The following is a 22,430-nucleotide window of genomic DNA, read 5'->3' as shown; positions in this document are numbered from 1 at the left end:
TATGAAAATCCTTTTCTCTTGACGCGTAAATATAACATTAATCTTAGAGTGATACATAAACAATTTCTTTAATGCAGCACATGCTGCTAGGTCACACCACAAATCATATGATGTGCAGGACTCACAGACATACACAGACCATGCCAAATATGATGTCTGCCTGCTCATCATAGATTTTATAGCAGCTGGTATGCCTTCCCGACTTCAAAAACAATATTTTCTATTAATGTCTTATATACATGAAAAGTGAAGACACAATATATACAGGGATATACAGTTCACTCAGTTTCAAAATAAAAATGAGGATGACTGAATTATGCAATGAGCTCAAGTATCTCCCTGCTTTGATTTCCTTTTGTGTATGAGTTAGTGGGTGTGATACCTGAAGACTGGTGTTGGTGGAATAACAGTACTGAATTGGTCCCTTGGAAACTGGCTTAGCTGGATGTCATGGACAGCTGCTGCTCCTGGACATTGCTGTATCTTCACTGGAGTATCCAGCAGCACAGTGCTTCCATCTACATCAGATATAGGTTGTAATCAGTTCCAGTTCTGTGCTAACCGACTTCCAACAACTTGAGCATACACAGTTGATGACGATGGAACCACAATGCAGTCTTTCTAAAAGACACATTCAGTTGCTATAAGATCATTAATATAGATGAAATTTGTTACTGTTCTACAGGGGGGTATATGGGTTCAAATTCCTTCCATGAAATATCTGTGATGATAAGAAATGACTCTCTTTGTGTGTGTTACAAAAAAAAAAGATTTTATGCTGGATAAACAAGAATTCATGTAAACACAACAGCTGATTTGAGAATCACTGTAATAAATAAAGTTTCTGGTCTCTCCTTTTTCCAAACTACCTCCCTCCCAGTTACATTCTAGAAAAGTACTTTTCTTAAACATGCACACAGAATTAAGATCTTCTTCATGAAACTGTTTAAAACCAAGTATTATAAAAGTCATTACCTCTAAAATGCAAAAACTTCTCTTAAAACATATTAAGTTTTTCATCATTTTGAAAGCATTCATAAATCTGCTGTCAGTTTTCTTGGTCTGTCACATCATCATCACGGCCACATCAGATGTTGATTTCTGGGTCCCTTCATTACCTCAACAGGGTCTTTGCTTGTCATAACCCTTCTACAGTCTGGACCCCTGGGTCAAATTTTGAAATATAACTGGATATCAAAAATTTATATCGCAAAAATGAAAAATAACAAAGCGCCAGGAGATGGTGAAGTGATAAGAGTAACAAGACTCGCAGGAATGCAACAGATGGTCAGACTTATGAGGAATATTTGGCAGTCAAAGGAGATGCCAGACAACTAAAGGAATGGAGTAATACTATTAATATATACAAGAAAGGCCAGAGAAAATGTGATGTAATTTCAAACAAATAACACTGCTGAGTCACTGTTACAAAATTTATTGACGTATTTAACTAATAAAATACAAAAGCTCATAGAAGCCACACTCAATGAGAAAAAGGATGCACTTCATTGTGAAAAACTCACAACATATATTACCTTTACCATGAGATAATTAATTGAGAAACATTGGGAATATCGCAAAATATGGTATTTGCTTTTATAAAGTTTAATAAGGCATACAACACTCTAAAGACACAAAATATTTGGTCAAGATGAAGAAAATTAAAAACACCAGAATATATCCTGAAAACATTAAGCTAACATATGATTGTACAAATAAAATTAGGAAAATCAGGATCGCTCGGAGAAAGTTGCAGCATGAGGAGTGTGTGGTGTCATGATAGCCGAAACTGCTAATGAAGTTAGAAGAGACAACAAGAGATTGCACACGAAAACATTATTATCTGCAGATGACTTGTTAATATGGAGGGAAGATGAAAAGGAAAGTGAAGGGATCCTAATTCTGTGGAATCTTACTATAAAGGAACGTGTACTGAAAATGAATATGGACAGAGATCATGAGGATTCCAAGCAACAAAGACACAAACATCAATATAACACTTAACAAAATGGTGGTTAAACAAGCTGACAAATTTATTTGGGAACAGAAATAAATCCAGAAGCGAACAACAATGGAGATATCAACACAAGAATAACGAACAGTTCTAAGTTCTAGCAAATCACACAAGGAATATTATGGAACAGAAAAGTAAAAATGCAAGATAACAATTTTAACCCAATATTTACATTTAACTCCAAAACATGGACCCTTACAAAAAAATAATTAAAGAAAAATCCACACAATGGATATTACATTTTAAGCAGTGCTGAGAGATAAAACTGAGTTATGGAATTAGAATTAAACTTTCACAGATGCTGGAACTCAAAATTTGTTCACAGAGTTAGATGAAAGAAGATTCAATGGTCTGGGTATGTGAAAACAGACAGAACAGGAAGGTTTCACCATGTAAAAAGAATGGACAGTATAAGGATACCACAGACATTAAAATTAAATTCTGAATGGGAAAGACCTGTGGGTTGATAAAGAACAAGATATTTTAGCCAGGTACTGGCAGACATTATGAAAAGAGGACCAAACTGGCACAAAATGCAAACTTTAAGATTGCGGGAAGATGGAGGAGAGTGGAGACTGACCCTTATAAAACAGAAACAACACTGAAAGGAGAACAGAAGACTAACAAAGAATTTACTGAGTGCACCCTAAAATCTATTTACTGTGGAAGTACTTACCTCTAAAAGCTCTTTATGTGCATGGCTGAAAGTTGCAATGGCTCCTTCACCAATGAGCTCAGTGTCAAAGACTTCAGTCACAAGAATATTCGCACGATGTTCCATATCCCCACCAGCACCAACAGTCATATTAGTTGAACGTTTTGGAATAATATGTATTACTTCTCCTAGACCATTTTCATGAATGACTTTCTTAGCACATTTAGCCATGGGTTGGAATGCCTGAAAACACAGATTTATCTAGAAGTTTCAAAGAATTTTGCGTGGGAAGATATAAGCACATTATCTACAGTAAGGGAAACACACCATCCATGGTCCACAGTTTGATTCAGCTAATAGTAAATGAAACCAAGAAGTCATCTGGACTTTCTGAATCTAGCATGCGCTATATATGGTGTTTCCTTACTTTTTCTGGGCATGGCATTGAACTGACAAATCACTACGAGAACTCAGACACAAATAGAACATCAGCGATTGTTACGAAGCTGGTGGAACATCTTGATCACAGCCACTCTTTCTGGATGGACCATCTTTTCTTATAATTGTCCAATGTTGGCCAGATTCTTGAAATCCAAATGCACAGACTGTGTAAGCATTTTAAATATGAACAGGAAAATTTCCCCTTCTTCATAAACAATAAAACACAAAAGAAGGAAGATATATGCAGTCAGTATTCAGGGGATGTGGGAGCACACATCTAGCAGGATAAGAAGAGAGTTACTATGATATGATATTCATTCATTCATTCATCAGTAATCTGTCAGACGACAGGTCCACAGTCTGTTCCAAAACAGTTCCTCCACTTAATGCAATCTCAAGCTTTCTCCTTCAATTAAAATATCTTCTTCGGTCTTCTTCGTCTTTTGGGCACGTCTATCTGCCCCTCCGGTTTGTTTGTCTCCAGAGGAAACATCTTGCATACATGGTATCTCTGTTNTGTTTTTGGAAAGAGACTATCCAGGAAAAGTGATAATGTGGTAGTTTTTCCATTTGCTTTCCACATCGCAGTATAACAGCCGTTCAAACCACTCTGGTCACGCCTGTTGCTATACGAGCTTGAACCATCTCGGGCCATCATTTGCTCTGTGCTTCAAGTCGCTGCTGATGACGCTGCTTCCGGCATCAGTTTTTGGTGTCTCTCTTCATCTGATGCCTACCCTTTGAACTGTCCAGCAAGGGAGGCCCTGCCAGTAGCTACGCTACCGCTGGTATAGCTCTCAGGGTCCTTTGCATACTCAAACCCCCTCACCACGATAAGGTGGAGACTATGATCTGATATGATCTGATATACCACAAAGATAAAATACACACAAAAGTAAATAAAGCAAATAAGGGAGAGATGAAACCTGCAGGTATATATGATTACAATCAGAGTATGATAGCAATTTGTTACAGCCTTACTTGCTTGAGTGAAAGCAGGGTTCTAAATGGTACACAAAATTATTCACAAGGTTACTTGATGTAGTTACTGATAATTACATGATAACATACTGCTCCGCAAAACACAATAAGGGAACACGCCCTCTGAAATTCAGGCTCCTTCTGATACAAGGTCTCACAAACATGTGTGCCATCCTTCACCTTGTATATGACTGCCCATCAATGGAACCACCCCTAAAGAGACTGACTGAACGTCATTTCTCATAGAAAATTCATACCATAGAAAAGAAGGATAAGCCACAGACAAGATGTGTCACGTGCTCAAAACATGGATAACAAAGAGAAACAGTGGGTGTGAAGCAGAACTATGTTTGGATGGGTGTTTCACGAGCAGTCACACAAATCCCCACTTCTAATCTAGTTGCATTTTTCATGAAAATGCAAGATGTTCACTTCATAAGGAAAGTTATTAAAATTGTAATTTCTTCAACTCTGTGTGAAAACTTTATAAAATCATCTCATATACTAACTGGCCATGAAGGTTTCAGCATTTCAACGCGAAACATTCCATCAGCTGCATTACTTCTTGTTTTGAAATACCTTGAGATGGTTACACATTGAAATGAGTGTTCATGTAGGATGCCCATGTGGGGGGGGAGGAGAGAGAGAGAGAAGATTCCAGCATATATTTCTGCTGGGGTTTTACGTTTCAAGATTGCTCTTTTTCTGAAAAGGAACTTCGATGCATGAATGTGACCATTTTATGAAGGTGCCAGAAACGTGCATGAAACCACATCAAGCTTTCCCAAAAAAATGCTGTGATGAGTTTATGGCACTCTTCAATAATCCCCATGCTTGTCCAATGGCACATTTTGACAACTTTGCCCATTTATGTGGTTTAGCAACTTTGATGAGTGTGAAATGTCAGCAGACAAAAGTCAAGCAACATATGTAAAATACGGAGAATTTTTGTGGTAATTCTGACGCATTATTCTAATTAATTTTGCATGGGTGTTTTTGCAAATAAAATCAAATGGTATCACACTGTGTTAAAGTAAAAGTACTAGTAAATCACCTCACAAGCAACAATAGTGTCAGCTCCACTCCTTGCTGCCATCAGTGACAGCAGTCCTGTGCCAGTTCCTATGTCAAACACATGAGCCTTCCTCCCCATACTGTGCATTGTTTCTATGGCTAATTTCACTCCAAGGTAGTACTTCTGATTCTGTAACACAGTAAGACTTCACTTTACTATCATTCTTTGAATATAAGAAGGATATGAAGATGCAAAATACAGAAAACCCACCAACTTAGAATATTTTTCACTTGAACTAACAGTTGCGACATGCACCAGTCATATGTAACTGTGACTTGGAAGAAAGCAGAGGAGAGAGGAGGGAGCGAGGAATGATAGAAGATATATGCCAAATGTAGCAGTGGGTAACAACTTTATTATGATCTGAAGGCTACAACTACATACAGCAACTCACAACAGTATCAAGAAATGAAGTTACTTGCAGAATTTGAGGTCCTCACAGCAGTGGTTATGGAGAGTTCTATCTTTGGGATATGACATTGTGCAGCTGGCTGAATATCAGCTGACAATTCAGATGAACATGTTACTTCTATCATCAGGGTCAAATAATAAGCCAGGGAAGCTTTGCTTACTATATGCTTCATGCTGGCTTCTTCTTTTACCCTGAAGATTGAGGGGCTGGGCATAGAGAGAAGAGGAATATGTACAGGATCTTGGTGGGAAAGAGCTCACTAAGAAGACCTATAAAGACAGATCTTAGAGAGACAGGATGGGGTGGTATGGGCTGCATCAGGACTGGGGCTAGTGGAACGCTTGTGAACACAGTACTGAGCCTTCAGGTTCCATAAAATGTTGGGACATTTTCCAGTAGCTACTCAACTGGTGGCTTCTCAAGAAGGGATCACTTCCCTGGAGTTGGTGTGCTTGTGCTTACCCTTTCCGTATCATGCAACATGTCGGCAAAGGCCGAACGTGCTATCTCTTGATGGTAGTCATAATCTTCATTCTGCAGCTCCCACTCTGATTTTCCAGTTACAGGATTTACTTTCACCGTGAAGACACTCATTCTTCTGAGGTTAATATATACACCCTGGGATACTTTTCGAATTAGGAAATTATAAGAACAGAGAAATTAATATTTACAGCGAAACTATTATTACGTTATTAAACACTGCAGAAGTTACAGGGCACCCAGTATCACGTGAAATGGACTGCCATCGTACATTTACAACATAGTTATATTCTGCAACAAAAAATCTGAACAACACAATCAAGAAGAGTAAGCAATGCATTTTAACATGTACGAATGTCCGGAGATCAGAACTGTTATGCCCATACACTTCACACAAGAGATTTAATAAGTAAACACTGAACTTCCAATCAAAGCGAAGCCTCCCAGTTGTAATTTGTCTAAAATGTCTCCGGTCAGATCACTGCTAACAACTTTGAATTTCAATTGAACAGATACAAACCCTCAATTTCGTCAACCAAAACATTCGCATTATTACCCGAAAGTTACCAGTGTTCATCACAGTGCTCTGCTTATTTGGTACTACTGATTTATCTGTTGAAATCCCCTATTCTCCAACACGGTAGCGAACTCAGGACGTTACGCTGGCTATGTTGCCCGCCAATAGCATTGAGTTGCTACCTCGTGATGCTCGTGATCCTCGTGATACCGACCGATACCGACTACACTTTCCGGGCTCCTGCTCGTAGATCCGTCCACAACCAGCGGATGTGCCATGCCGATGTGGAAAGGAGATTACTCTCAGTTATGTGCGTATTAACATTTTCGTTGAGGCGATGATTTTTCTCTCTACCTCTCTGTTACTTTTCCGAAGGCTGCCATTTTGCGTCACACAGTTGGCGAGCATGTGTTTGGCTACGTGTTGAATGTAGATGGCTATAACACTGGCTGACGTCATTGATTGTCGCTGTGTTGTGTAATCGTGTGTTGTGAAGTGGACTAGTTTCATGTTTTGGTGAGGAAAAGGAAGTTTGTTGGTGGATCGTGCTTCCTGTCTTTGTAAAATAATCGTTTGAAAAGGTAAACTTTTTTTTCGTTGCCAGGTTGGATTTTACTTTTGGGTAACCATTGATCAGCAGTGACACATGACCAAGAATTGATTCGGTTTAGACTGTTGGACGTGTTGTCAAGTACACCAAGCTTAAGTAGTTTTCCGTAGGGAAAGTTAATGATGTTTAATTTGGTCTAATTTTTCGTTACTGTGGTAACGTATCTGTGAAGAAAGAACTACATTGAACTGTATTTGCACCACACTTTCGTTCTTCCCATTAAGGTTATGAATTCCAACTTAATGTTTTGAATGCTTTATCGCCACACTTCCGTGCTGCCCATTTACCAGTTTGACAAAGAACTGCACTTGAACAGTGTTATTCAGTTTTATTTTTAACAGCCTGAAGGGCGTCCACAGTGGAGACAAAACACGTTACACTAATCTGTGGGCATGGACAAGAAGCCACAACGACGCAATCGTAGCAGGGAAAAGGAAAGAGAGCGTCGTGAGAGACCACGTAGGTCTCGCAGTCACTCTAAAGAGAGAAAGACCATAGAAAGAAGAAAGTTAACAAAATTGAAAGAACGGTCTTGCAGCAGAATCCGAGAGCGAGAGAGGCATCGGCACAGGGACCGAAAACGCACCCCTACCCCACCTAGCATCATGAAGGAGAAGGAGGAACACAAGAAGGAACCATTATCATTCGAGGAGCTGCTTGCCAAAAAACGGGTTGAAGAGGCAGCTCGCAGCAAGCCCAAATTTCTGACAAAGGAAGAACGTGCAGCTGAGGCTTTGAGGCAACAGCAACAAGAGGAAGAAGAGATACGACGTAAGATGGAAGAAGGAGAAAAGAAAAGGGCTGAATTTTACAAGGAGGCCAAAAAGGCATTTGATGATTTGTGCAAGGCAGACAAAGATCAGGATCGGGACAAAGACGGCTTTAGGAGGTGGAACAGAGACAGAGAGCGTGAAAATACAGACAAAGAGGAGGACAGCCCGTACTCAAAGGACAAGCAGAAGGAAGTGGAGATCATAAGAGAGTGTTATCCAAGACCAGTTGAGAAGATACGTCGTGTGCGTCGGCCCAATGATCGCAAGTTTGTGTTTGACTGGGATGCTTCAGAGGACACATCTATCGGCCATAATCCCCTCTACAAGGAACGGCATCAGGTTCAGTTCTTTGGTCGAGGTAATGTTGCGGGTATTGACATCAAGGCCCAGAAACGACATCAGTCCAAGTTCTATGGGGAGTTGCTGGAGCGACGACGAACTGAGGCTGAGAAGGAGCAGGAGAAGGTGCGCCTAAAGAAACTCAAGGAGAAAGAGGAGAAACAGAAGTGGGATGACCGTCACTGGTCTGAGAAGTCTAAGGATGAGATGACTGAGAGAGACTGGCGAATATTTCGAGAGGAATACAACATCACCATCAAGGGTGGTGGAATCCCTGATCCAATCAGGAACTGGAAGCAGTCTGGAATTCCTAATGAGATTCTGGAGATTGTTGAGAAAGTTGGCTATACTGATCCCACTCCTATCCAGCGACAGGCCATTCCCATTGGCCTGCAGAATCGAGATATCATTGGTGTGGCAGAAACAGGTTCTGGTAAGACACTGGCCTTCCTGATTCCTCTGCTGACGTGGATACAGTCTCTGCCCAAGATTGAACGTATTGAAGATGCTGACCAGGGTCCATACTCCATAATCTTGGCACCCACTCGAGAATTGGCTCAGCAGATTGAGGAGGAGACCAACAAGTTTGGACAACCGCTTGGAATCAGGACAGTGGTTGTGGTGGGCGGATTGTCCAGGGAGGAGCAGAGCTTCCGGCTCAGGATGGGATGTGAGATTGTGATAGCAACACCCGGGCGTCTGATTGATGTGCTTGAGAACAGGTACCTGGTACTAAACCAGTGTACCTATATTGTACTAGATGAGGCTGATCATATGATTGACATGGGTTTTGAAGAAGATGTACAGAAAATCCTAAACTACATGCCAGTCACAAATCTGAAGCCAGACACTGAGGAAGCAGAAGACGGGATTAAACTGCTGGCCAATTACAACTCAAAGAAAAAGTACAGACAGACAGTCATGTTTACTGCCACAATGCCCCCAGCAGTGGAGCGTTTGGCTCGTACATACTTGCGTCACCCAGCCGTTCTCTATATTGGGTCTGCTGGCAAGCCAACAGAACGAGTAGAGCAGATCGTGTACATCCTCCCGGAGGCAGACAAGAGCCGCAAGTTGCTGGAGATCCTTGGTCGTGGTGTCACACCTCCAGTCATTATCTTCGTAAATCAGAGGAAAGGAGCAGATGCGTTGGCAAGGACGTTAGGGATGCGTGGTTACGATGCCTGCACACTGCATGGTGGCAAGGGCCAAGAACAACGAGAATACGCACTAGCAAGCCTCAGGTTGGGCACCAAAGGCATCCTTGTGGCCACCAACGTGGCCTGTCGAGGTATTGATATCAAGGATGTATCCATGGTCATCAACTATGACATGGCCAAGAGCATAGAAGAGTATACACATCGTATTGGTCGAACGGGTCGTGCAGGAAAACATGGTATGGCAGTCTCATTCTGCACCAAAGATGATTCTGAACTGTTCTATGACTTGAAGCATACGATACTGTCTAGTCCAGTGTCGACTTGCCCTCCTGAACTGCTGAACCATCCAGATGCCCAGCACAAGCCCAGCACTGTCGTAACAAAGAGACCAGAATGAAACAATCTCAGGAAGCAAAATTTATATGAACATTCATACAAATCATGAAAAGGTAAACAGTTCCGTCTAGTGTGACTGGTTGATAATCCCTTTTGGAATCCATACTGCTCTGAAAGTAATATTTTCTGTTTTACAGTATGATCATTGAGTCTTCTAAAAATTGCTGTTTCAAAAACTTTTGCAAACCCAGTTACTATAGATAATGGACTGTAGTTACTTGTAACGGCCTTTTCCCCTTTTTTGTATACTGGCTTAATAATTGCATATTTTAATCTTTCTGGTTATAGACTCATGGTTAATGACTTATTAATTACATAAGTTAGAGGTTTACTGATTTGTTGTCTGCACAGTTTTATAATTTTATTTGTTACACCATCATACCCTGAAGAGTTTTTATTTTAATTTGCTAATTATACTAATTATTTCCTCTTGTGCAACTAAATTAAGATTCATACCTGGAACACCATTTGAGAAATGGGAATGCAAGTATGACATTGCAGTATAAATATTAGTTTTCTTAATATTAAGATTTTCTGTTATTGTTGTGAAATATTTATCAAAACTATGAGCTGCTTCTTCAGTATTTATTTATTATTATTTTGAAAAGTCTGTGGTAGACGTTCTTTATTCTGATTGTTAGTCCTACCTGTTTCAGTGTTGAGAATGTTCCAGGTAGTTTTTATTTTGTTTTCAGCTGATGTGATTAACTGATTATAATATTTCCTTTTAGCTTCTCTTATTACTCTTCTTTATATCATGCAGTATGATTTAAACAAATAGTTGCATCTGTTTCGACAGAGAATGAATAAGGATTCCTTCTGTCTACAGAATGTATGTATACCCACTGTTATCCAGCCATTATCCTTTTGTTAATTTGTTACATTTTGCTTTGGAAAGCATGACTCAAAGACAAATAAATACTTATTTAAAAATGAGTGGAATATTTTGTTTTCATCATTTAGTTTATGTATATTTTCCCATTTTTCATTAGATAGTTTATTAAGAAATTGAGCAATTGAGTCTTCATTTACTAATCTTCTTGTGATTCCCTGCACTTTTTTCCTTCTCCAGGAAATTGATATTTTTTAGTGCGAGACACTGAGCATCGTGATCAGATAGTCCATTACTAATAGAGAGTACTTCATATGAATTTATCCTTGCCTTATCTATAAAAATATTATCAATAGCAGAGTTTTTGGTCACAGTTATTCTTGTTGGGAACTGTACTGTATGAAATATATGATTGCAGCAGCACTAATAGCTGTGTTTTACGAGTTGACTCTTCTAAAAAATTTACATTAAAATCACCACATAATATAAATTCAATTTTTTTATAGAGTAATTTGAGTACTTTATCCAACTTATTTATAAAGTACTCAAAATTCCCATAGGGTGACCTGTATATACACAGTACAAATATGTTAGTTTTAGCTAAAGAAATCTTAAGTGTAGAAATTTCTATGGTCTTTTCATCACAGGTCTGTTCTAGATTTATAGCATTAAATTTTATATCAGATCTTATGTATATACAAACACCTCCTCCCTGATGAGTCGTACAGTCATACTTTGTTCCCAATAAATAGTTCTGGAAATTGCTGCATAATAATTTTTTGTCAGACATGTGATGCTCAGATAAGCATATTAAGTGAGGATTTATATTATTGCTAACTATTGAACACTTCAATTCATCAATTTTGTCTCCAAGACTTCTGATATTTTGATGTACAGGAATAAGAGAGCCTTTAGAATAGAATAGAGACTTATTTCATTTTACTCCCATAAAGAATCCTCATTTCTGGTAGGTGGTCTTCTTTTTCTTCTATTACTATGCTCTCTTTCCCGATCAAGGATTGTTTCTATTACCTTTTGTTGATTACTGGTGTCATTTCCCTCTATAATATTTTTGAGTACACCCACTGTCTGGTCACAATCACTCAAGTTCTCACTTTCACTGTCTTCTTTTTCTTTTCCATCGTTCAGTTGAGATTCCTTGACTTTTGGACTTGTATTATCTCTTCCCTGTGCTTGGCAAGGTTCATTCAAATTATATATCCAACCCTGGGCAATAATGTCTCCCTTGTCCTTAGTTGAGAGTTCCCATATCTGGTTTTATATCATCTCTTTCACTTTATTTTTCCCAATTACATTGAGATGAAGCCCATGCCTGGTATAACATGATCTATCCAATTCAATTTCCAGGATTTTAACATCACTCTTAACTTCATTATTTTATGCATTTTCCTATTGAATACTTTTATTTCTTAATTAATACATCAGGAGTACAGTGTGAAAAATTTCAGAAAACTAGGTGCTCTGATCATCAACACATGTAGTCAGTTGCAGAGGAATTAGGAATTTCTGTTCGCAGCTCTCACACCATCCTCAGAAATAAAAAGAAAAATACATGCTGAAAATTGAAATGAACTGAGCTGAACTGATAGGTTTGGACAGTGATGAATCCAGTATCTGAACCAGATCTGAAGAGAAAATTTCTGTGTTGTTACTCTCTTAACACCTGATACAATGTGCTTTGTCTTTCCAGAAATATCCCCTCCTTATACAGTATGTAACACAGACTGGATTTCTAAGCTGAATGTGAAACGTGCAGTCGTGATAATTAGTGTAGCTAGGCTTGTAAGATTTATGATGAAAATGTAAGCTTATTAATGAAACTGAATATTCTGTTCACAGAAACTGACTCCATTGATTTTTAGCTTTGAGTTGCCAATAGTAGGAACACTGCAGTCTGCCTGATAGCAATTCTTCGTATCTGAGGAGCGTCCAAGAAAAATACAATGTTCATGTAATGTTTCGTAACCGCCCCAAGCTGTATGGCACCATGGTAGTTATAACGGGCTGTGAGTGGGAGGTGGCTATGGTAAAGCAAGCTACTCTCGTGGTGATACAACACGTATGAATCTCTTGCTGTGAGTATTTTAAATATCTGAGATTTTGTGTTGTTTCTTTGATGTCTTACCTTGTCTTTGTTAGAAAGGAAACTGCAGATTTCCATCCCTTCTTATTTTATATTTTTTTTTATTACATAAAACCATTGGATTTTAGAGTTAGGCCCATTTATTAAAGTAGTTTCCCCTCCCATCTGTCAGGGCAGTATAAAAGAGCACTGGTCTTCACTAAATGAATATTGACAATATCTGTTGCTGTTTATGTCCAACACATAATTTGTCACTCTGCAAGATTTTTTTTCAATGGAAATCAATGCTGATGTTTGACTTAGTAACACTCATATTGGGGGGAGGTGTGATAAAGCACTCCAGGACACGGGAAAGGAAAAATAATGACCTCCCTTTACAGGGCATGTAAGGAACAGAAGTAAATGTTGTTTTGCAGGGTACAGAAGGTAAATTAATAATTCAACTTTTAAAAGGAATGGAATAAAGAGTAAAATTACAATTATAATAATCTCCATTGTGAGAACCTGAGATCTCGTCTGAAAAGTGTGTTTAAAATGCTGCACCAGCACCAGAACTAGAGCAATACAATGTTGTAAAGAAAGATATTTTAATCAGTTGATGTTATTAATGAATACAATGTAATTCAGTGACACTTGTATAGCTCCCGTGTGATACTGTAAATGAGTTAAAACTATGAAGGTAGAATGAATAGATTAGTGTGTAGGGTTGGCACAGACAGCTGAATTTGGATTCAGTAAGTACTTTGAATCTGGGACATATCTTGGGAGCTGGTCTCTCTAGGATTTGCCTATTAAGAGAAAGTGGATGTATGGAATTAAATCAGTTTGTATAATAAGATCTATAAGTATGTGACAATGGTGTATTAATGTGACTGATTTCTGGGACCATTACCTGTTGTCAACATTTTTATTAAGACAGTGTTTTAGAGGCCGGTCTAGTCCCTAGCTCCATAAATTTGTTCCAAGTCAGGAGTCTTTTTTTTTTTCTGAGAATGGAGACACAGTCCAGCCTCTGAACCTCCAATTTAATAAACTTTTGGATGATTGATAATGCCCAGAAAAACAATCATTGTGGTTTATATAATGCTTTTTTTTTTTTTTAAGGTGAAGCAAGTAATTGGTTGGTCTTATACAGCTAAGATCTGAAGGATTGATTTTTCATCTTGAGTTAACAAAATATACTGTGAACATGTCTTAGTGTTGACTTCGATACAGTAACGAAACAAATGTCTTACGAGATTCACTGTATGAAATCACCATTTTAACTGCAAAGACAAGACTTCATCATGATCCTGTGCAGTGGCATAACACATAACACAGATCAAAATGACAGGGCTCTTATATTGCAGAGTATCATTATTACTGAGATAGACTTGAAAGGATTCTGACGATGGTGTATACACTACTTCTTTTGGTTTATTTTGGACTTCACCCATCGTCTGGTATGTGAAAGACAAAAAACCACGACGTTTCGGAGACAGATCCACTCTCCAAAACGTCAAGCTCTTTTGTCTTTCACATACCAGACGATGGGTGAAGTCCAAAATAAACCAAAAGAAGTAGTGTCATTATTACTGTTCATTATTACAATGTAAACACAACAGAATGTGTTAAAATTGACTGTATTTGCTGAATCTGATTTTGTATATATGTTTCTCAGTCTAACAATTAAGACGAATAAATCAGCATTTTTGACACTGCAATGTAAATGTATTTTTATAGCATTTGATTTGTTTCATTTTTGGTCCGTCACACTAACAGTTACAATTATAAAAGACAAGTCCATCCAGTGTGACTATTTCAGTTTTCTCACTTGATGATTCACTAGCCTTACATGTTTCGATCCATTTGGATCATCTTCAGAGGCACCAAACACTTTTTAGAAACCACTACCACAACAGTTGTCATATCAGTTACACATGTATTGCCAAGTGCACAATGTTCCATCTATGGGTCACAGCAGCCTTTCTGGTTATACAAATATTTATTTAAAGTTGTTTTATAGTTTTAAAAACTTTGTTCAAAATTAAATTCATAAACCTTACAGGTTCGTGTCAATAACCCCTGTTGTCTCTCTTCTAGGTGGCCGATGTTGTGCCGCCTATGTAACTTGAGTAAGGAGATTCTTAATATAGTCCGTTATGATTTCTTGGCCCACTGTGCTGTTTATAAACACCAGAAAGGCTGCTGTGACTGATGGATGGAAAATTGTGTACTTGGCAATACATGTGTAATTGATATGACAACTGTTGTGATAGTGGTTTCTAAAAAGTGTTTGGTGCCTCTGAAGATGATCCAAATGGATCGAAACATGTAAGGCTAGTGAATCATCAAGTGAGAAAACTGAAATAGTCACACTGGATGGACTTGTCTTTTATAATTGTATTTTTATAGCATTATTCTATGATTCATAAAGTAATATAACCTAAATCCAAGTAATAAAACACATGTTTAAACCTAGGTTATTCAGAATCTTCAAAGACCACTATTTAAGATAATTGAAGTTGTGAACAAATGTGTTGGAGGAAACAGCAGCACTTATAACAAAATCAGAACGTAAAAATTGCTGTATCTGATGGCATGTAGCATCATGTTGGCATTGAACCGGGTAGTCAAGAAACATTTTGGAATTTCTTCCTTGATGAAGTCGTTAGGGAGCTCTAACTTTATTTTCTTCATGACAGAAGAGCAGTTGTGACTGAACAAGTTTGCTCAACTGGTAATGTTGACTTACATGTGGAAGGTGTGTAGTTTGAATCTCAGCCAGGACATCACTGTTCTGACAGTGGTTTCTTGTGGTGTCCATAGATCTCATAGGCAAATGTTGGGATAGTGTGTTAAATTAGACCACCATCACTAATTTCCATATCCTTTCTTAATCTTTTCTCAGTGTCCGCTCATTTGCCACTATATAATCTGAGTTACTGAGAGTGTTGTTAAATGAATTACAAAAGGAAATCTCTGCTTCTGCAGCAATTAGAGCTGTCATTTCTCTGATCAATACACACTTCTAAAAAAACTGTACTGACTTCATTTAGAAATTATTGTATTTTTTATTGGGATGATTGAAGTATTTGTTATTCAGTGCATTAAGAATTTGTTCACTGGTATTGCTGATATCATTTACCCCTCCTCCCTCTCCTCCTTTACAGACTTTTTGTTAATCAGACGTAGCTCTACATTGCTCTGGATTAATAGCAATATGCATTATATTGCTGTTTACTGTATAAAATATACCCCTAAACTTCACTGATTCATTTGATTTCATGCTGAGTTGTATTCATGTTTCAGAGTAAGAAATGGTTTTCTCTGGTATTAGATAACAACAAACATGGTCATCTGTACCAATATTTTCCATTTTCCCATTAGTTTCCACTGGCCATTTTCGAGTTTTATTTAACTTGTAGCGTTGTGCAAAGCTGGGACAAATGATGATTCCCATTCAGTTTGATTTTGGAAGAAGAGAAGAATACCAAATGATAGTTCTATCCCTTGTTGAATACGTTTACCAATACCTCCAATATGGGGATGAATAACGTGAAAAATCTTGTTCTTATTTCAGAATTCCCAATAATTATGAATTATTATGTAATCTTGGTGTATCCAAAGAATCCACCAAAGTGCAAAGTCCTGTGTAACATTTTGTAACAAAATAATGTTCTTATGGCAAAGATTTGTTAGCTTGATGCCCAATCCTCAAGCTGGAGGAACACCCGTTTTCAGCTCTCCATGGAAGCTCCTTCAGTATATTCATAAAAGGTAAAATCCTTGTGCTTAACTAATTAAGCCCTACACCATGAAGGTGTATGAGGGAGTGAATGTATAGATCCACATTTTCTTGACCTCGGCACTAGCTGGAGGTGAGTGGTCAGCTTCATGCCCCAGCCGCTTTACCCCAGGTGAAAGAGCCCCCAGTACCCTTTTAATAGGAGGTTGGGTGAATCCCAGCGTCGGTCTAGTTGATGTGTTGAAGAGAAAATTCTTGACCAGGAGGGTGAGACTCCCATAGGGGAGGGGAACTTGCAGACCAGCCATCTCTATGCATCCTACATGAACTAGATAGTCTGGAAATGACTGGAATTGATCATTATATACCTATCGAAATTAGTCGAATCACATAAGTGTGAGCCAATCAGAGGAACTTGAATTTCTATTAAACGCTTTGGGCTTTGGCTCAGTAATACGGTAATACTGCATAGTTTGTAACGTTACATGTGTGCCATTGAGGTATGTTGTGCAATTAATTAGATTAATTAGTAAGTAGAGATTTTGATTTGATGCTGTGAAGCGAGAGTCAACATTTATGCACAAATTCACGTGTGTGTTATTTTCGTATATGGATTATGCTTACTACGCCCAATGAAATTAGAAGCAAACGTGAAGTCAGAAAGTGTTACTATGATACTTGATCCAAATCATATTTCTGTATTTTAAGCATCTTTCGGTGTAGCCTTCTTAGGACCGTAGAATCTCAAGAAAGTGAGAGTGTACTATGATTGTGTTAAAATTTTTATATTGTGTCTTGGAGGATAAATGGGAAGAAAAAAAGTGTTTTGCACCAGGATGCATGTCTTCCAGTGAGCACACTGGAATTACATTCTTCTGTTTTTCCAGGGATTCAACATGGTATGAGCCAGATCTAAAATATTATTATAAAACATACTGTAAAATTTTGGCCAGTGTTATTAAAGGAGCTAAAAATCTTCATTATAATAAATTAATTTCTAATTCTAGTAACAAAATGAAAACCACCTGGAGCATTATAAAATCAGATACAGGTGGAAAAATTAATAATGCAGGTATACAGTTTTTAAACATTGATAGAAGTTAACTCATAAACATGATGTGATTACAGATTCATTTAATAATTATTTGTAACAATAGCTGACAAGATCAATACCAGTAATGCAAATGTTGGCCACGTTATAGAGTCAGATGCGGACAAATATTCAAATTATCTGTGTCGAGCTTTCACGACTCCCTTTCCAAAAATTAAACTGAACCCTACCTCTACTAAAGAATTGAAATTATAATTAAGTATTTAAAACCAAGAAAATGTAGTGGGTAAGATGAAATTGAGCTTAGCATTTTAAAAATCAGCACACCTTTCATTAGCTCCCCATTAACATATTTGTAACAGATCTCTTTCAATTTGTGTCTTCACCACTTGGTTAAAATAATCAGAAATAAAACCATTATTTAAAAACAGATAAAACTTATGTGACTAACTACAGAACTATATCAGTACCGACATCATTTTCAGAAGTTGTTGAAAATGCAAGACTGCACCAACATAATGAGTAACAACATGACAGCAAATGAACAATGTGGTTTTAGGAGTAATTCATGTACAAAAATGGCCTCACACAAATTAATTAACTATATATTAAATGCACTGAATAACAAAATATTAGTTGTTGGCATTNAGTAACACTGGCTCAGTGGGTTTATACCTCTTCCGAGATACACAATAAAAATTATATTCAAAGAAATATAGGAGTCTGACACTGACTTCCTAACTAATAACCAAATATTAGAAAATCCGCCACTGACATCCTAACTGACAATTCAACACTGCAAACCAATCCCTGAATTCGTCACCCTTCCGTGAAAGCTGTGGTAGCACTGATATGTAAGCGCCCACGAATATTTCCTCCTCTAAGTCCTCAAAACAAAGCTGACCTCTATTGGCTCACCAGGTCATAAACAGTCATATCTAAACGTAAATAGTTTCGAAACCAGTACCCTGATAAACGATTTCTTTCTTCAGAGCTAACAAATAAACGTCTGAGATGAACATTCATGAGTTTGTTTGGGTTTCAAACCCAAGGTCAAACTGCCAGCACTCACAAAGGAAGCATGTGGCTTGCCTCTAAAAATTATAACATTCGGCCAGCTCGGGGTGCTACTGGATGCCAATAATTATAACATTCGGCCGTTAAAGGTTAATAATTATTTGTAACAATAGCTGACAAGATCAATACCAGTAATGCAAATGTTGGCCACGTTATAGAGTCAGATGCGGACAAATATTCAAATTATCTGTGTCGAGCTTTCACGACTCCCTTTCCAAAAATTAAACTGAACCCTACCTCTACTAAAGAATTGAAATTATAATTAAGTATTTAAAACCAAGAAAATGTAGTGGGTAAGATGAAATTGAGCTTAGCATTTTAAAAATCAGCACACCTTTCATTAGCTCCCCATTAACATATTTGTAACAGATCTCTTTCAATTTGTGTCTTCACCACTTGGTTAAAATAATCAGAAATAAAACCATTATTTAAAAACAGATAAAACTTATGTGACTAACTACAGAACTATATCAGTACCGACATCATTTTCAGAAGTTGTTGAAAATGCAAGACTGCACCAACATAATGAGTAACAACATGACAGCAAATGAACAATGTGGTTTTAGGAGTAATTCATGTACAAAAATGGCCTCACACAAATTAATTAACTATATATTAAATGCACTGAATAACAAAATATTAGTTGTTGGCATTTTCTGTGATTTGAAGAAAGCTTTTGACTGTGTCTTATATCTCTGTCTGACTGCGTAAAGTAGAATTTTATGGAATAGTTGGTAAGGCCAGTGCATTGATAAAATCCTATCCCAAAGATAGGTACCAAAGAGTAAATTCATTTTACTTGGAGTACTATTTTAACTTCAATATTAATTAATTATCTTGGTCTGTTATATGCTGGATGCCTAGTAGTATATTTATGTGTTTCATTATTGTAGTCTTGTGTCATTAGTGTGTTGTGTTTTTCACATATATATTTTATAACTGTTAATGATTTACTCACTGTGATTTGTGTGATAATATGTGTAATTGTTATGGGTTAAGTATAATTAGTTTTTATTTGCATAATTAATGGGACTTCTGTTGTCTTTGACTATTACTATATCCACTGTTCTCCCAGCCATGTAAGGATTCATGGAAAGTAAATAAATGAATGAATGTCTGTTTTAGTACATGATGTAATGTAGCACCTACACCATGTTTGTAATGTTTACTGATGAGTTATTTCAAGGTTTTAAGACAGTATGTAATGCTCTTACAGGGCTATGGTATGTGTAGTAAGAGTTGGGTTATCCTGTACTACTGATTCTGCTAGAATGCTGTACCATAAATTTTTGTGCAGTAAACATTTCTCTCAAAGTGATTTCACTAAAGCTGAAAGGAACACGTGTTGACGAAGGGAAAACACTGCGTTGCCCACTCAGTGACAACAGTCCCCATATAGAGCACAAGAAAAAGGCAAGTATGAGGATAAACAGTTGGATCTTCCTCAAGGATGGTAAACCCACCTTCCTTCATCCTCCTCCTCCACAGAATTTGTGGCTAGTTGACATCACTGCTGCCCAGCATTTGTGGAGGATACCGAAAGAGGCGGGTTTTAAGTACCTTCACACCCAAAACCTGAATCAGGATCCCCTGGAGAACACATTTGGGGCTATTCATTCGTACTGTGGTTTGAACAATAACCCAACTGTGGGACAGTGTAGATGCCTTGAAGACTAGCATCATCAGTGGCCTTGCTTTTAAAGGTCTGGGGCGAACTAATTGTGAGGATGATGATGCTACTCTTCTGGATAATCTACAGTTGTTCCTCAGGGAACCTGATGCTGCTTCACCAAATGTTTCCACAAGTCATGACAAGGAAACCCCTGCTGGTGTGCCTGAGAGTTTCCATGTTGCTCAGCAAGTACAGATGGACATGAGTCCTGCAGTACCTGATGGTGACATGGAAGTGTTCTCAGTAGCTCACATCAGTGGTTCTATTGTCAGACAGGTGCTTCGTGGTGTCAGCTGTGATCCATGCAAGACATGCCTGACATCTGAACTGCTGCTATCAGCCAATGTCTTCAAATATTTCGAGGAGTGCAGTGATACAGAACAGTCTCTCACATACCCTTCTGAGAAGCTGGTGGAGACTGCTGGTACTGCTGTAACTCTGATGGACTCTATAATGGCAGAGGCTACCAGCTTTAATTCAGTGGAGCAGCATATCACAGCTGTCATCAAGAGCACCATTGACTTCGAGTGGATTAGGTGTACTGGCTGTTCACTTCACCACCAACGGATATTAGATGGTATTGTGAGATGTCTCACAAGAATTTACATTCCTCGGTAGTGTAAGTGAACAAACAGGTTGATGACGAAGCAGCCAGGCAGAGGGCCACAGAGAGGAAGATGAAGATACTGACTCATCAGGAAGTAAAGTAATGCTTCTTCATTTTTCCCTTTTAATGTCCTGCCCATACCAACCTTGGAAATTGACGGACGTTATGGAATTACTGGAAGAATATGTGTGCCAACTGCTCACGTGAGCATTATTAGATGTTTCATAAGTTGGAGAAAGTATCCCTGGTGAGAAGCAGGTGCAGTGCAGCAACAGAAACTACTGTGCAGTGAAGGATCACATTGTCATCCACAGTTTGATTACATACAAGAAACCTACCTTGAACTTGAGCTCCATCTCTTCCCCTCTTTGCAAGCATGTGTCCTTCGTCTCAGAACATTAGAACTTCACTGGGTCAGAGTTCATTCTGGCTTTTATCTTCTAGTAATTATATTTCAATCGAGAATTGTGTGGGAAATTTTTTGTGACACACATGGGTCTTGTTTATGTGTAGGTAAGAATGAAAAGGCGTTTCTTTATAATGGACTTGCAAGTTCAGGTTATCCACCTCAGTGTGAAACTCTGAGAAGCAGAATCAGTATCAGGATTGAATGTGGGTAGGACTATTTATATAATTTCTTTACCTATTTCATTTTCGTTACATTGTTATTCACTTCTGTTGTTATAGGTGTATTCCCTCTCTTGCTTTTGCCATATAATCCTACCTGTACTGAACTGGTGAACATGAACATAAGATTTTCAATAGTAATTGCATTTCTTTAAGACATATTATTAATTTTTGCTATATGAACTGTGTACTTGCTTTATAGACTGGCAGAAGGCATTTGACTGTGCAAATCGGACCAAATTAATGCAGATCCTAAAGGAAACAGGTATTGATTGGCATGAAAGAAGATTGATTAGTAAATTGTACATGGATCAGAAAGTTAGAGTGCCACTGGACAGGGGGGAGACAAGAAGTGTGAAGACTGGAAGAGGAGTTCGACAAGGATGCTGTTTATCACCAATTTTGTTCAACTTTTACAGTGAATGCCTTACCAAAGAGGTTCTGGACAGGCTTGGAGACTTCAAATTAGGAGGGCAAATTATTCAAACTGTGAAATATGCAGATGACCTTGTGTTAATGGCTAAGGAAGAAACTGTGCTACAGGGTATGATCGATAGACTAATCAAAATTGGAAGGTGCTATGGCATGGAAATGAGTGTGGAGAAAACAAAAGTAATGAAAATTTCGAGACAACCAACCCCAGTCACAATAAAGATAGACCAAAAACAACTGGAGAATGTGAAATGTTTTAAATATTTGGGTAGCTTGTTAACAGATGATGGAAGGTGTACGTGTGAAATTAAAACTAGGATTGTCATGGCAAAAGCTGCAGTTAGCAAGAAGAAGAATCTTTTTACCAGCAAATTGGACTTAAATTTGAGAAAGAAACTAGTGAAATGCTACATTTGGAGCATTGCTTTGTATGGGGCTGAAACTTGGG

At 38.0% G+C, this 22,430-nt stretch overlaps 2 protein-coding genes across 7 annotated transcripts in view; one reads left to right on the top strand and one right to left on the bottom strand.

The window, feature by feature from the left end:
- The window catches only part of LOC111866404 (protein arginine N-methyltransferase 7), a 20,697-nt gene extending 13,872 nt beyond the window's left edge, over window positions 1-6,825 (bottom strand). The window contains 4 exon segments of the mRNA XM_023855318.2: window positions 383-621; window positions 2,691-2,912; window positions 5,146-5,295; window positions 6,041-6,825. Coding sequence (XP_023711086.2) covers window positions 383-621; window positions 2,691-2,912; window positions 5,146-5,295; window positions 6,041-6,172 — 743 coding nt within the window. The 5' untranslated portion in view covers window positions 6,173-6,825.
- Window positions 6,826-7,015: 190 nt separating this feature from the next.
- On the top strand, window positions 7,016-20,317 carry LOC111866402 (probable ATP-dependent RNA helicase DDX23). Of its 6 annotated transcripts, XM_033752244.1 has the most exons (5): window positions 7,016-9,906; window positions 12,546-12,781; window positions 16,352-16,548; window positions 17,318-17,415; window positions 19,861-20,317. In XM_033752244.1, exon 1 carries the CDS (start codon window positions 7,578-7,580, stop codon window positions 9,852-9,854), a length of 2,277 nt encoding a protein of 758 aa, XP_033608135.1. In that variant the 5' UTR covers window positions 7,016-7,577; the 3' UTR covers window positions 9,855-9,906; window positions 12,546-12,781; window positions 16,352-16,548; window positions 17,318-17,415; window positions 19,861-20,317. The 6 variants fall into 6 exon arrangements, 5 of the variants coding, with proteins under 5 accessions (XP_033608135.1, XP_033608132.1, XP_033608134.1 ...); XM_033752241.1 differs by lacking the exon at window positions 19,861-20,317 and having other exon boundaries at window positions 17,318-17,474; XM_033752243.1 differs by lacking the exons at window positions 16,352-16,548; window positions 17,318-17,415.
- Window positions 20,318-22,430: the final 2,113 nt, after the last annotated feature.

This window comes from Cryptotermes secundus, unplaced genomic scaffold (assembly GCF_002891405.2).
Source record: "Cryptotermes secundus unplaced genomic scaffold, Csec_1.0 scaffold130, whole genome shotgun sequence".
Lineage (NCBI taxonomy): Eukaryota > Metazoa > Arthropoda > Insecta > Blattodea > Kalotermitidae > Cryptotermes > Cryptotermes secundus.
The sequence above is the reverse complement of the archived record's forward strand: the minus strand, read 5'-3'. Positions and strand labels throughout refer to the sequence as shown.